The 16,792-nt window shown below is 33.0% G+C and overlaps 1 protein-coding gene across 1 annotated transcript in view; it reads left to right on the top strand.

The window, feature by feature from the left end:
• Nucleotides 1-16,792, top strand: part of LOC106879116 (uncharacterized) — a 98,995-nt gene that overhangs the window by 45,943 nt on the left and 36,260 nt on the right. The window contains exon 2 of the mRNA XM_089358458.1: nucleotides 4,463-4,649. Coding sequence (XP_089214584.1) covers nucleotides 4,463-4,649 — 187 coding nt within the window. The remainder of the gene's footprint in view (nucleotides 1-4,462; nucleotides 4,650-16,792) is intronic.

Genomic DNA, 16,792 nt, shown 5'->3' with positions numbered 1-16,792 from the left:
ATTGAAATTTGCCAGAAATTCATATGTGGAAAAAATTAATGGTTTTTATAAATGAGGAAAAAAATTAATGGTTTTTATAAACAGTATTTGACTTCCATCTGTTTGTCATTAATACCATTTAATTTTTAAATAATGTTGGAAGTTCATTATTGATGAAAAAATCATAGAGTAAAACAATTATCTAGATATAGTTTTATAAATGTAATGGAAGTGTATGATCGTATCTAAGTGCATATGGTGAGAGATAGTTAAAGGCTATAAAGGAAAGATATAACAAAAAATGGTAACAGATTGTAAACTTAAATGACTAATGGGAAAGAACTTTAGAGGAGAATAAAGTTAGAAAATAGCACCAACGATTATAGTAGTGAGGTAGATGATGAGGAATCTTCTCAAATATTTAAAGTAGAAAACTGTTCGACAAATTTAGGCAGGACATTCTATGGCCATTACATTTTCGGACTAAAATCTTCCTTCGAATTTGTCACAAATAACTTTTTTTAGCAGAAGGTGATTGTTAGTTTAATAATGATATAATTTGTTCAATCAAGTTTTCCGTTACTTACTTCAACCAAATGAAAAATAGATAGACAAATGAATAAAAAAGCAATAGATCTTGAAATCAGCACGAAGTAATGAAACACTCAGTAATTATACAATGCTACCGCTTATAGCGATGAGGTGTTCGTATGAAAACTATCGAGGTAGAGCGTTTCACGATAGATAATTGTCTCAACCATAGACGAACAACAGTTTGTTGACAAGACAGCCACTATCATCCTTATCTCTATGCAGACTGCCATCCTTTAACGAAAAGTGAATTTAGATAATTGAAAGAGGATTTAACTATTTTTCCTATTATCATATTAAACATTAATGGATCTTAGAAATTTGTAAACCATTTTAGTCATACATTGTAGGTAATACGGGTATGAAAGAGACAAGAACGTCATTCCACATAAGAATCAGAAACTATGTGGTAGGTTGATTAATTGCTCAAGACATTTGATTCTACTCAAGATTTTTATGAACCAGACATGATAACAGATGGAATGCTTCTCAATATAATCTTATTTCATTCCATTTAATGTTCTGTTATCTTACACCACCATTCACAACGCTATAAAAAGTACACTATTCTGATTGATAGTTATCTGACGAAGTTAGATCTGCAGTAGTCATTCAACGTAACCTTCATTAATGTCAGAACGATTTCTATCATTATTTCGGTTATTTAAACAGATAAATGCTCTTTTACCTAAAGTTTTAAAACAAGAACAAAAAGAAATCTCATTAAAGAATTAGCTACTGCAGACAAAGCATGCTAAGTATGGATTTTTGTCCTGAAAATACTGCACTTGCTAGTCGAATTCCACGTTCACCCACCCTGAATATCTGATCACATGCAAGTAAGCTAGTCTTAATGACTAACTATTACTAAGCATTTAAATTAAATAAACTAATCGCTATCTCCATGACCCACCTCTGACTAAGGTAATGAAATCCAGCGAAATAATTGTCTTACAACTTCAATATGGGACAGAAAAAAAAATCATGGCTGCTTCTCGTCAAAAACGAGTCCTTATATCAAGTCGACTTAGTTTATCATCGATAAAAGCTGTGTATTCTAATCTTTTAAGTTGAAATCTTTTTATGCATAATATCCTATGGAATATTATTATAAGATCAAAATTTCATAACTTTAGAGGTTTCAAATGATATAATACTTGCAGTTATTTAATAAGTTTAAAAATGTAACACAGCTTGCTGAATTTGCTGAATAACGTCTATAATCTGCTTAAATTAATTTAATGAAAACTTTAAAATATTTTCTACAAATATAAAATGCAAATATCTCTCCCCTCACTCTGTGTATATATAGATATATGTACTCATACATACAGACAGACACTCACACAGAGGCACACACGCACACACACACATACATACATACATACATACATACATAAATACATACATACATATAGAATTAATAACACGGAAAACAGGATGGTATTCAAAGCTTTATAGAACATATGCAGTTTGACAATTACTGTCATAATTGCATAACATTTGTAGAAACATCACAGCACGTCAACGTTCATATATATAAATGTATGCATTGCGTGTTTCTTAAATAGTTATACATGGCAAGAACTAGAATGCTGAAGTGTATTATATATTGTCCAGGTGCAGTGCCCTTGTTGCTCTAAAATTCGTTCTATCTTATTTGTTATTGTTCTACCAAACAATGCAGTATTTTACTGTTTCATTCGGTTAATATAAGCCAAATCTAATTTAATTAAAATAATGCTGAAGTAAACCAGTTCGACGACTAAACTGATGTTTTACTAATCTATAAATTTCATATATTATATTATAAGACATAAATGTATTAAAATATATTCTTATTCATTTTAACTAGAATTGTTTGTAAATATCGATTCAGTATATTTGGAAGTAGTTAAGCCGAACGCATAAGACACGGGTATATTTATTCTGATTCAAGGATTTTCATTTATACTCTAGACTTAACCTTATTCTCTAAGGGTTATCTTGTCAGAACTAAATGTCAGATTATGTAAGAAAAGCTGTGAGTAACCGATTGAGCAGGATAAAGGACAATCAGGGGAAGGAACTATGTTTCGTATCATGCTTTCATCCTTCTGTTCTGTGTCTGTGGAGAAGTCTCATAACGTTCAACAGCGGAATCTGTCTAGCTTTAATCGTTACCGTAAATAACAGTTCTGCGTTCTGTTAGTTCTGCGATAGAAGCAATGTGTTGTTGATCAGCGTCTAATAGGATGATTTTTAATCTTATATTAATATGTAACCAGGAGTTGAACACAGGCTCTATGGAGCTTCTTGTTTGTCTGGGAAATTAATAAATTACAATATGTATCCCTTCAATCTTATGAGATTTTAGAGGCAGTATTTGGAACCTTTGTCTATAGATATTATAAGTACAGAGAGTTACCTGACTGAAACTATTGTTTTCTAAGCTGAGGCCTCAGATTATTTTAAATTCAGCACACCAAATTAAAAATCGTCCATATTGATCTAGCTGTAAAACGTTTTCTTATATTAATTAAACTTCAGTTATAATTAAACAAATTACACATAATTACATTATAAAGAAAATTAGCATATTTCTATGAGTTCTCTCGGAAAAGATATTTAATATCTGTAAGCTTTTCTTAAAATATTCTATACCTAGCTTAACAATATGAGTCAGTGATTGAAGATACAAACTTTTAATAGTAGGCCACAAACCACATAACTATTTAATAGTGGGCCGCGAATTAAACTGGTATACCAACACACTATAGCAAACGCATTTTCTTTTTCAAAGATGTTACTAGAAAATGTGTATTCCTAAACAAATTTCTAAACCTTATAAGAATTTTCTTTCCAAAAGATGTCTTAAATACAAATTGAAAATCATCTATAATGTTGATTTTTTATTTTGAATACTTTTTCTATAATCCGAGCGAATGATTAGAGAAATATTTGTTGTTTATTAAAAATGAATTTAAAGCAAATATTGAAATATTCTCATCATGCTTTTTACATAGTTGCGACATTTGTTTTCATTTTATTATTATTATTATTATTATTATTATTATTATTATTATTATTATTATTATTATTATTATTATTATTATTATTATTATTTTGTGGCTTAGTCAAAGGAGCACTTATAACATGGGCAGGGACTTCAAGAATGATTAGGAAGAAAGGAAGAAAAAAAAAGAAACTACGAATCATCCAGGAAACTGGATAACTAGCTTGAGACATGATCTGAATACTAGTCATAGACTGAGCTCTACTTAATACATTGAAAAAGTTAAGTGATGAGCGTTGTCGGTAGGTGGGGAAGCCAGCCAATTAGTATCAAGATTATTTTATTAATTCATGTCGCTAGGGTTAAAACTAGTGCGTAATCGTTAAAGATTTTGAATATTTCTCTCCGAGATTAATACGTCACTTATTCATTACATCAATTATGAAAATAGTAAACTGATGATTACGAATTTTTAAAATGCATCGAATACTCTGTGTATCACATTTTTCTCCTTCTTTCCTCTTTATATACATTTGCATAATTTGATCGTATACATTAGCATAATTTTCAAATGTAAATGATCAATATTAATTACATGATAAATATCATATCTTATAGCTGACACGTACATACACTTACTGACATCTGTACACATGAGTAAGAGTTGTAAAATAAATATACAAACCTAAGTGTTCTCCGGTCATCATGTGTATAGTTTTGCTTGTGGCTTACACTGGACTTCAAAGTTATCAAAGTAGATTCTTCTAAGAATGTAGACAACTTCGATGAAATGAGTTTTATTCATAAAAAATTGAATGAAATCAAATAAACTTAAATATACTTGCAAATATATGTATTATAGAACAACTTACTGATTATTCTTATATTCTATTCCAGATTGGAAGAATTGCGTTCATTCCACCAAAGTGACCAAGAACAGATTGCTAGGCAGAACCAACAACTTGCTGATTTAGAAGGCGAGATCAGCATGTTGCGTAGATCTATCGAATCTCTCGAAAAAGAGAAGATGAGGCAATCAAGTATCCTGACTAGGATGAACGACGAAATGGAGAAACTCCGAATGGTGAGTTAAAATAAGATATTTTATGAATGCAGTGTTATGATAACTCACTATTTATTCTACCTTTATCTCCTTGTAAAACCTTCCTTTCTGTAGTATGCTTGAAAACCACGTTCCAATTCGTATCCTTTCTGAAATGCTGTAACGAAATATTTTATTACTAACGTCAATGGAAATGCTATGCTACCCTCTCACTATCACACTGTTGTAATACACAATCATTATGTCTAAAATATTGACATACAACAATTTATTTTCCTTTTCGTTTTGTGTTTTAGTTCTCATTTTTTTTTCAAACTTTGGGGAAGATTTTCTAAGGAAGTTATCGGGAATGAGGAAAAATGATGTCTAAAATGCCATTTATCACTTGATCGCTAAATAATGGCAATGTGTAAAATGATGGCATACAGTATCATTATTTACAAATTATGAAAAGTACTGACGATTGATACTAATAAAATGTCAGACAACGGCAGACTACGAAATTGAAATTATATTTATTTACTATCTCGTAATGATTATTTTTCTAGACCTGATATAATGATGTACCAAGAAAATATTGCACTACTTAGGCATTAATAATTGGCAAACTGAACACATTCATTAAGATCATGATCATCAGTATCATGGTATCACCATCATCGTAGCCGACAGAAATGTGGTTACTACTACTACTACTACTACTACTACTACTACTACTACTACTACTACTACTACTACTACTACTACTACTACTACAGCAGCGAGTTGGCAGAACCGTTAACACACTGGGCAAAATACTTTGCGTCCGTTTTTTAACTTTCTTAATTCAAATTCTGCCGAGTTCTACTTTGCTTTTCCATCACGAGTCGAGAAAATATATACCATCCAAGTAAGGGTACTGATGTAATCGATTTACCTTTTCCTTGCACTTGCTGGACCTGTGCCAAAATTTAAAACCATAATTATAATAATTATTACTATTATTGAGTGAGGGAGCAGCGCATACCATCAAAGTGACTCTGGGGTACAAATGTACGAAGCTTAATATACCCATCATGAGCAGAGGTTTAGTAAGCGTACATCAGGCGCATGCATCATAACCATATGTGTGCCACATGGTGACCGCATATCAAGATAAAACAAGATAAAAAAAGATAAAACAACGCATGAACTTGCAGTTGGGGCCCAGTAAGAACTCTTCTCAAATCAAGTAGCCAATTCCGCTCAAAAGGCCCTTGAATATGGCTTGTTTTAGGATGATGACAGAGACCTTCACCACATGGCTATGATGCTCCTCTCGTGATCAGAGATGCACATATCGCCAGCCACAAAGGAACATGCTGTTAAGATCATGCAATTAACAAGCGAATCTGCAGTATTGAGCAGAATGCTTGCTGTAACCCATCTTTTACACCAAGACAAAACATGTACTTGTTAACATTTCTAATCAGTTAAGATCAAAAGCCATAGAGCCGCTGCCTGATACTGTATTTGCCTTTCATTTTTTCGGGGTCGATAAAACTTCAGGTCGATAAAACTTCAGGCCTTGTGTCTATAGTAGAGGGTATTATTATTATTATTATTATTATTATTATTATTATTATTATTATTATTATTATTATTATTATTATTATTATTATTAATATTATTATTATTGTTGAGTTTTTAATTCTTAACAGCACTTTTTCCATCTCTTTACGTTCTGGGTACAAATTCAACCGAGACCAACTCTGTTATTCATCTTTTTGCGGTCGATAAGATAAGTACCAGTCAAGTACTGGTCTCTTCTGTTTTTAATTCTTATTCTTCGTTTTTTTTTTATTATTATTATTATCTTTATCAATATGGCGAGCTGGTTGAATCGGTAGCACGCCGGACAAAATGCTTAGCATTCCGAGTTCAAATGCTGGCAAGTTCGACCTTGTTCTTTATTATTTTGGAGTCGATAAAATAAGTTCTAGTTGAGTAGATCGATCTAATCGACTAAGTTCCTCCTTCTCAATTCTAGGCCTCTGTGCCTACATTAGAAATTATTATTATTATTACTATTATTATTATTATTATTAAATTCAGTATTATCCGTTACTTTACTAAGTGTCCGTAAGAATCCAAGATAATTGCATATATGAAAATACGTTCAAGTTACACACATTCCTTTCAATGTGCCACAGTCTTCGACCACATATCAAGATAAACAGCGCATGAACTTGCAGTTGGGTCCCAGTAAGAATTTTTCTCAAGTCGAGTAGCCAATCCCGCTCAAAAGGCCCAATATACAAAGATTATATATAAATATTTTCTTACGTATATCATTTTAGTTCTTGGGGGATTTTTATAGGCTATCTAGCACTGATGTGAGTATTTGAACAGAATTAGATGATGATATTCAATTTCTTTTATAAACAAAATTAAATTTAACTCAGAGCACAGTAACTCGTCCACGCAATGGAAGCAGCATTAATTAGAATAGACATCTATGTACTATACTTAACGGATATGCACCGTTGGCAGGCAAAATATGGCCTTTATCGCCCGATATAAAATCTCTTATAGACTTGGTGTCTTAAAAGTACAGCTGTTATCGGAGGGAGCCGAAATATTGTTCTGCAGCGACTAGTAAGAATTCTAGATTCATTTTGCCCTTCCATGGCTTTATCACATGACGCTTTATGTTGTGATTTCAACTGTAGTATCTCGATTGTCAACGATGTTTACACGTAAGGTATGATATATATGTAGCTATTCTACGCATTGTGTTGATAAATAGAGTTAGTATTTACATCTTTTATAGTCTTTCGCTTTCTATGTAGGTGAAGTGCCATGCGTTCTGTTTTACTTGAGACTTCCAGTTTAGAATTGTAGTATATACAGCCGAATGATCGAAACTATGGAATCCTACTTTATTTTTCACCCACCTCTATAATAATTTGTGAGGCTATTAGATCCCCATCCCCAGAAGCTGATTTCCCAAAATTCTCAGCATGCATCAAAGATGTCATTACATTCGTTAATACATATTAACGAGCGAACCAGTATCAAGAATGTTGGCTGCTCTTCCTCAGTCGAGGCATAAACAGCCAGAAGTCTAATGGAGTCGCCTACGCTGATGATAAGCTCAAAAAAAAAGACCATTCTGCGAATCTCATTAGATTCGAAAAATGTCTTACAGGAAAAAGAAAATTGGACGCGTGACGTTTATACGTTTCACAAAAACAAGACTTTGTAGCATGAATAAACTGAAATAGCTTCCATCAAAATGTCAGCATAACTGGTGCTTGAACCCATGGAAATTTCACTTGTTATTACCTGAAAGAATCTGGAAACAAACTTAACTGCTGTTTCCTGATGTAAAAACAAGATTACACCTAAAAAAGATAGGAAGATAACAGCGTGTCCCACAAGTTTCTCTCTTTTTTTCTTTTCAAATACATTACTGATATAAATCAATATAACCATTTTCAGTTAGAAATCAAATTTTGTAACTTGTACTTCCCTTCAGTTTTTATATTCATTGTAGAATTCTTGCGAAAGAAAATTTATTAAATACATATCTATATACTTGAAATATGAAATTAATATAACATAGTAAATTACAACTTTCCATTTTATTTACTTTAGAATTTAAATCAATTATTTATTTACACTTCTTATGGATTGATAGCCTTGGTTCCGCTACGAAAGGAAATTTTCAAACTGATTCTCCAACAATTTTCATTGAATTATTTCAAATGAAAACAAGAAACATTCCTGTTTCCTCAACAATAACAATAATCAACCACGACGCTGTTTGTATATTCTGAATTGAAAACTACTTAAATCTAGAGTCATTATCTATTACTATAGTTCTTCTAAAGCTACAAAAGATTGAGTATATAACACTGCTTGTTGTAAAGGTATTTAGCTGTAGAATTGATTTCATGTTACACACACACAAAAGAAGAAAACCAGAAAAAAACCTTCGTGAATAGGAAATGTACTTTTAACAATCTAGTAGTTAAAATAACTGTACGTGCGTTTCTGAATGATTGTCTGTTTGACTGTCTGTCTGTCACCCTTCTCTCGTTCTTTTTTCGATATATATATATATATATATATATATATACACACAGAGAAAGAGAGAGAGGGAGAGGGAGAGAGAGAGGGAGAGACAGACAGAGCGGTATTGAGACGTGTATATATATATATATATATATATATATATATATATATATATATATATGTGTGTGTGTGTGTGTATATCATATAAAGTACGTTGTCATAAGTATTTATATACATACATATATATATATATATGCGTGTGTGTGTTTGTGTGTGTGTGTGTGTGTGTGCATGCATGTATATACGCATGCACACATACACAGTTAGCACACACATATATTTAAATCATAAACGTTCTTCCTCTTTGGTTAATGAAACGTTCAGCATTTCGATCATTTTGTCGTAGGTCTTTGATGCATTCTATAACATTAAAGTGTACAGGCATGCAAACAATGATATATATATATGCATAAGATTACACACATATACTCAGAGATGTAAGCACAAACACAGAACTATTTTTGATTTTATTTGAATAAAGATATTTACAAATGATGATATATGTGTGTGTATATACTGATAGATAGATAGATAGATAGATAGATAGATAGATAGATAGATAGATATCACTGAAAATACTTGAAATAAAAAGGTAACAAAGAAGTTTTTCCCTCTACATTTATTCCGTTTTTCGTTAACAAAAGCAAGTATGTTCGTGGAAATTGAATTTTCTTCAAAAGAAATTGCTCTCTGTATTGGCATGTTCACTGAGAATTGTACCCAACTGCATCGTTTCTACGTATATCTAATAGCAGCTAGCAGCAGACCTAGAGAATAGCTTCAGTTAGGAAACCCCTTTCAAATGTTTCCATTATGTGTTTAGTTGCACATTTTCTTGACATCGCAGCAAATCTTGTCGAAAGGAAGTCGGATTTCCTAAAAGAATAATTAATTACTCTTCGTACATTTAAACCTATATATATATATATATATATATATATATATATATATATATATATTGGAGTCTTACGTAATGTGTACTAGTTAGAAGAATCGGTACGGTTTCGAATACAATATTACAAAGTGTTTTTCTTCCTCCGCGTCAATCCTACATGTATCAGATTTTGTTCTCGACCTTTTCTTGATCGATCAAAACATATTGATGCATGGCGGTCGTTTATGGGGAATTATATAGTCGTAGGAGTAGATAATTTGTTGTTATTATTAAAGCAAACACCAGCAATGAGACTGGTATCGATTTTACCGGATTGTTTGTTGGAAAACATGTTTCTGTAGGTAGGGAAGACTTAAACGCTTAGGCAAATAGTAGTCTTTTCGAAAACTTTTATCCACGTCTGCGTTTTGTTATAGGCGAAGATCATGATCATCTGGGATCAACGAGGACCTTAGAAGCAGTCGGTACACTGTTTAGTTAACATGCGTTTCGTTAGGTAGCAATTTTGAATTTTGTTTTGCGGTTTAATAAAAGGAAAGGCTTCTCCAGTAGGACTAGTTTTTGATACACAATATGGAAACTGAATTTCTCGAATGAGTTGTAAGACACATTTTACGCGCATTTTAAAAGGATGGTAATATAGTCGACAGTAAATATCGCAAACTTTTAACTTCGAAATCCATCTACTTCTGCATTGCTTGTTAATGAACATTCTATGTTGTCAACCAACCTGGTAAAAATAGCAGCAAAATTTCCCTTCAAATCTACCCTTTTAAATAAGGAAACGACGTTTTGGATAACGTAGTCGTGGATGTACAAATATACCGGATTGTTATTGGTGGAATTGATTTAGTCAACTGTACTTATACAAAAGCGACTTGTGCATAGCTTAAAGGAATTAATATTTCCGATCATATCAGAAACATTATGTATTACTTGTTGGATTAGCTTAGTGACGAAAGTGAACCAGATTTTTTACAAACATTTATAACAGTAATCTTAATCTCTCTAGATAACTAGTTCGGGTAATCTCGTTGTAAAGAAATCTAGGAAAAATGGACGAAAAATCTCTAAATTATATGGTAAATTATAAGTTTGCATTGCATTCAAATTAACTGAGTATAAATCAAGGATAACTTAAAAGTGAGCAGGGTTAAGGGATACTCTGGTCTTAATGTACAGAGAGTAAAGCATGTGGTTCTATCATTATATATAATAGAAGTTAAACTTTACAGAATAATGGTTCTTTGACACTGACAGAAAGAAAAAGATACCAAGAGCACTAAAATAAGATTCCTTTAGAAAAGAGGTGGCGTTAAAGTCTTTCTTCAAAGTTTCACACTATCCATAGTTGGACTTGCTCTAGTTCATTAAAATCTAAGTTAATTTGAATTATAATTTCATTTTCGAAGTAATTAATAAGGAAGACAGATATTATGAATATTACTTCATTCGTAATGTTATCTAAATGACACGTACCAGGAACTCGTTAGAAGTTGGTGGCTACTATATTTGTAAAATTAATCACATTATTTGCGATTCGTGGCTATAGATTTAACAGCTTGACAGCCACAAAAGTTTACTGAGTTATCAGGACTACCACTGAAAAATTAACCTTAAAGTTGAGAATCTAAGGCAAGCGAGACATATGGAGATCATCTCTATTCAACGTTTATGAATGTTAAAAGTCAAGGCTTCACCACGCGTGCATTAAAGAGGTAAATTCATATTACCTATTCACAACTCATAAAATTTAATCAGCGTAGATTACGTGTCATATCCACACAATGTAGCACCAGTGTTCAAGAATGACATGTTTTCCACTATATCATAAATTATAGATAATTAAATGATAAAAGGTACATTATGTAGATTATTGCTTTAACTACGTGACCACATAGTAACCTCGTAGATTGACAAAAAACAGAGAACTGACGATTCAAGAAGCCAAATATATAAGTAACTCACTGATTTGTTGCTGGACCAGTATCACAAAGCACAAACACACACTCACGCACGTACGCACGCACACACGCACGCACACACACACACACACACACGCACACACACACACACACACACACACACACACACACACACACACAGAGGCATATATAATGAAAAATCAAAATGAATGGAACGGAGAAAGGATTAACGAGAACGGACAAAATAAATAAACATGGAAATCCTCTCATCAGCCACAGAGTCCAAACAACTAGCTCAGTTTCGGTGCGTTTAAAGTCCGAAGATCTTAAATTCCATGGTTTTACTACTCGTCTGGTTGTACTAGTGGTACAGGGAATAACAGGTGATGCACAAGCATGGACTCATACATACATACGTACATACATACATACATACATATATACGCACGTGTGTGTGTGTGTGTGTGTGTGTATGTGTGTGTGTGTGTGTGTGTGTGTGTGTAAAATACCTATAAATTAAAAATGTGTAACTTGTTTGACGTTTGGGCCGTTAGTTCTACATCATTACCTTCTTCCACTTTTTTAAGAAAAGACAGAGAGAGGGTAAGAGAGAGAGAGAGAGAGAGAGAGAGAGAGAGAGAGAGAGAGAGAGAGAGAGAGAGAGAGTAATTCATATAGTGTCACCAAGCCTGTTTGCCAGCTAGTAATAAAAGGAATGATTTCGAAACATTACAGCATAAATTTATTTCAATATTCATGGAACTACACATGCACCATAAATATTTATCTATTTATCTGGCTGTGTGAGTGTTTGTTTGATCTGGATTAACTACAGCACTAACATTTAAAACGACCAGTACGCCATAACAAATTCGAATCTAATGTTTTTTGTTGTGTTGTAATGGGAAGATGATTTCGGATATTTTCCTTACGAGGAATTATTAACGTGATAATGGTTGGTGGATCAATCTCCGTCATTGCTCAACGATCATGATTCAGTTGTTGTTATTAACTGAGTTATCTGCTCCTGAATTTTCAATACTCGACACTCTTGGGTACGCTTAACGTAATTCCCAGCAAGAATCAATGTAAAACAGTATGTGAAAAAGCCTTCAGCACACTGGCCTTCCATACAGGTTATGCGTACCCAATTTCGCTTACACGATACGAGGTAACCTGACGGGTGGAAAATGAACTGCTTAAACATTCGGCCATGCAGTGCTTGCATCAAATTATACGCTCCTCTTTTGTAAAAACTTCATGTTCGATCAGTTAAGTGTTTACTTCGCAACCCCGAGGCATGATTGTGTCGCTTTGCAACCATTTGGTTTTGGGCTCAGTCCCAATGTACAGCACCTTGAGCAAGTATTTCTAGTGTAGCATTGAGCCGACGACCAATGCCTTGTGAGTATATATATGTATGTATCTGAAATAGATGTACGATTATTACTGTTACGTTTACTGCACCACGTAGATTATCATAGTCCAGTCTGCTTCGAGTATAGTTGTTAAACAACTATTATATTTAATAGTGTTACTAGTTTTGAAATACAGAGCAACTGCAGGAAAAATTACAATATATATACGTGTGTGTGTGTGTGTGTGTGTGTGTGTGTGTGTGTGTGTGTGTGTGTGTGATTGCATGACAAGCGGTACTGGTTTGTTTATGTTAGCGTTTCGCCAAAAGAGTCCAATAGAATATGTACCAAACTTTTGCAGAAATAGGTCATGGTGTTAATATGTTCGACCAAACCCTTCATGACGCTGCACTATCATGGCCGCTGACCATTGAGTGAAACAAATAATAGCTAAAAGATACAAAGATGGATATATCGTAAACAACCAGTACAAAAAGTAACCTTGCCATGTATGCAGCACAACACTCACCCACTGCGTCATCAACAATTAGACGAATATAAATGTAGCTTAGACATTCCAAATTAGTAAACTCCAAGTGTCTTTTATCTTAGTTGTTGAGCTTTTTCAAATCTGCGTTTTGAAAATGTATATATGTTGATATCAAGAGAATGGTACAGATGAGTGAGGCGGTAGAGCGTCTCTCTTTAATGTATTGTGGTGTTTAGATTCCTGCTAAGATGGAATTTTCTCTGAATTCGTCTAGAATCAATAATGAAACAACGTGGATATAACTGAGCCGATTCAGTATCAAACTTATACTGGCTAACGTGGCTGACTTTGTGCCAGGATATATGTCTGAACGTGTGTGTGTATTAAGTACAGATCACGCTCGAAATAGATAAAGCTGTAAGTAATAGCGTGTAAATATTTTATTGAAGTCTTCGGGGGTTTTCCATTCAATCGACTTTCCAACCCATTATTTGCAAGCTATTATTTGTAACTTTATTTAACGATTTATTGTTAATATATTAAATAATAAACAGTTGGTCTATTTTTCTCTAAGTTCAAATCCCACCACTCTCTAGAGTCATTCTTCTAGTCCGGCGCAACAGGCACCAGACATACAGTGAAATAAATTCCCTCAAGAAACCCTTTGCATATTAAAAAGAAATTAATATTCCCACTCACTGTGAGAAACTATGTTTGGGTAAACTAAAAAAGTGGGGGCTGTATGTAGTCGTCATTTTCCTAGAAATACTATCACAGCTACTTCATATCACAGTCTACTTTATTAGACAAAGAAGGACGTGTCGAGGTGGTTATAACTAAAATCACTTTGATCTTAGTTTTGTTTGACCAGTCATGTATAGAAGCAGATTTCGGTTCCCTCTGGAATCGAAATCACTCCAGTGATGCAATCTAATGATTCAGAAAGACTTTTATTTTTAAAATAAGAGATGCAATTAACATTTACACGAGTTTTTCGTAGAGTGAGAAAACAAGTCAGTAGTATAGTATCTACAAGACATGCCTGTTTTTAACCTGATTTTCAATACACTTTGATACGATTTCCTTTTGTTTTACTCGGTTATGTCTCTTGTAAAAGTAATAAATATCTTACCCTTTCATCTCAATTTCCGCAGTACATTTGCATCTTTCTATATGATCAAAACAGAGGTTAAAAATTCTCTATAGATGTACAGCAGCAATTAAAGAAACATTAACCTCATCTTAATATGAGTACTTTATCACAATACTTATTCATAATCAGTAGCATCCAGTTCGAAATCATTTCATCATTTCATCTATCAAGCAATGCAAAATAAGCCGCATCTGTAAGATAAAGGTGACTATCCTGTAGAACTTCCTCATCAATCTCTACTATCATCGGCTTTCTTGCCGTTTTGTCTTCGATTACCTAACTTCAGGTAAACCCCTTACATTTTACTATTATATCCATAAATCCCCGCCTGTTTATTCATTGCATATATATATTTTTCTACTCACAGGAAGCAGATACAGTTACACATGTAAGATGATCTACCTTACAATATTACTGCTATTATTATTATTATATTATTATTATTGTTATTTATTATTATTATTATTATTATTATTATTATCATCATCATCATCGCCATCATCATTTTCATATGACCTTCATAATCATCACCCTTAAATGTTATTATCATTAACAATTCGTAATTAGTAGTCACCATATTATAGGCCTTAGTTTTCTGTGGACTGATTCCGTGGTTCGGTTTTAATTTTCAGTTTGGAACCGTTTCTTTTTCATATGACAATTTATGTTCTCGAGTAAAGCATAAGCATTATAATTAATAACCCCCTTCCACAATCTGATATGAGTGGGTGGTGGAGTAGTAGAATCTTGCAGTATTTGTTCCAGCTCCATAGTCTTGAGTTTAAATCCTGCTGAAATCAGCTTTGCCTTTGATCCTCCTAGGATCAATACGATAAAATACCAGACAAGTATTGGTTCAATGATGTCGGGCAGTCCCTTCCCCTTAAGTTTACTGGCTTTGTGCCTAAAACTGAACCGATTATTATTATTTAACTTGAAGAATCAGTAGAACATCAGAAAAAGTGTCTCGCACATTTACAGCCACATCTGAGCTCAAATCCTGCACCGGCTAACCTTTAATATTTCGAGGGTCCATAAAATAATGTACTAGTCAAGTGCTGTTGTTGATATAACTGAGTGTTCTCTCACCCAATTTCTGGTTTTGCACATATGTAAAAAAGGAGTTCGACAGCAATGTTTTCTTTTATTAGAGATATTCTTACCTTCACTGTATTTCCAATCGTTAATACTTACTTCTTACTCACCCAACTTGAGTGTTATTGAAAAGCGGATGTAATCTACTGCTTACTAGTTTGATATATTGTCTTGCTTGTTTAACTTCCTGTTTCTTCACGTCTCATCAAAACTTGCTAACCAGTGTTGATACCCTACGATGCTGAATTGTTTAAATTAGTCTGGCTAATATTTTGGGAGCATTTTAATTTACTGTATTTCATGCCTCATAAAATAAAACGACAAAAAGAAATAGTTCTATAGAAAATATTCATTTTTGTTCTTTAAGAAATAGGAAATCGGCATATCAGGAAGAGGCGTATGAACCCGTTCTGATTGCTGTTTAAGGCCATATTGAAATGCTTGGAAAAACGAACTCATTCGTAAAAGCTATACACTTTTTACGGATGTAAGAATTTGTATTAGCATTGACAACTTAAGTGAAATGACTGGAAACGATAGAAGCCTTATTTAATATTCTAAAATTTCTCCCAAACCATTCTGAAGTACTCTCCATGTTTTAAAATTCTTTGAACCCAATGATATATCATTCAAGCGTCTAACGTTTAATGCTTGCACTTGACCGAATGTTAGAGGAGACCGGGGCATATAAAATAGGAACCTGACAGAGTAGGCGATTAAACTATATGAAAGTTATTTCCCAAAATATGTGACCTTGTACTTCTATTTGGAAATAATTTTATCATTGTTTTGTTATTATTGCTGACCTTGTTCTTGCTTATGGTTTTGTTATATCGTCGGCATAAATTTAAAACAATTATATTAATATACATATAATAGCACGTCTGCTATGGTATTCAAAGTATCATTTTTAAGGTCAGATTCTCTTTTCCTGATAATAATATCTCGTATAGCTTCTTGTCGTCTTCATACTACCTCATTTAACGAAAGATCTCGCTCAGTCAGAGTTTACATGGAAATAAACAAGAACGAGTGAACTGACCAACTATAAGATTTGTATTTTATTTTTATGCAAATATTCAAAATTATCAGATTTATATAATTTGATGATATTATTTATAATAATGCAAACCTGCATTTAAGGTTTCGA

This window comes from Octopus bimaculoides, chromosome 10, assembly GCF_046866305.1.
Source record: "Octopus bimaculoides isolate indiv1 chromosome 10, ASM4686630v1, whole genome shotgun sequence".
NCBI classification, from domain to species: domain Eukaryota; kingdom Metazoa; phylum Mollusca; class Cephalopoda; order Octopoda; family Octopodidae; genus Octopus; species Octopus bimaculoides.
This window is presented reverse-complemented; position numbering and strand designations above follow the sequence as displayed.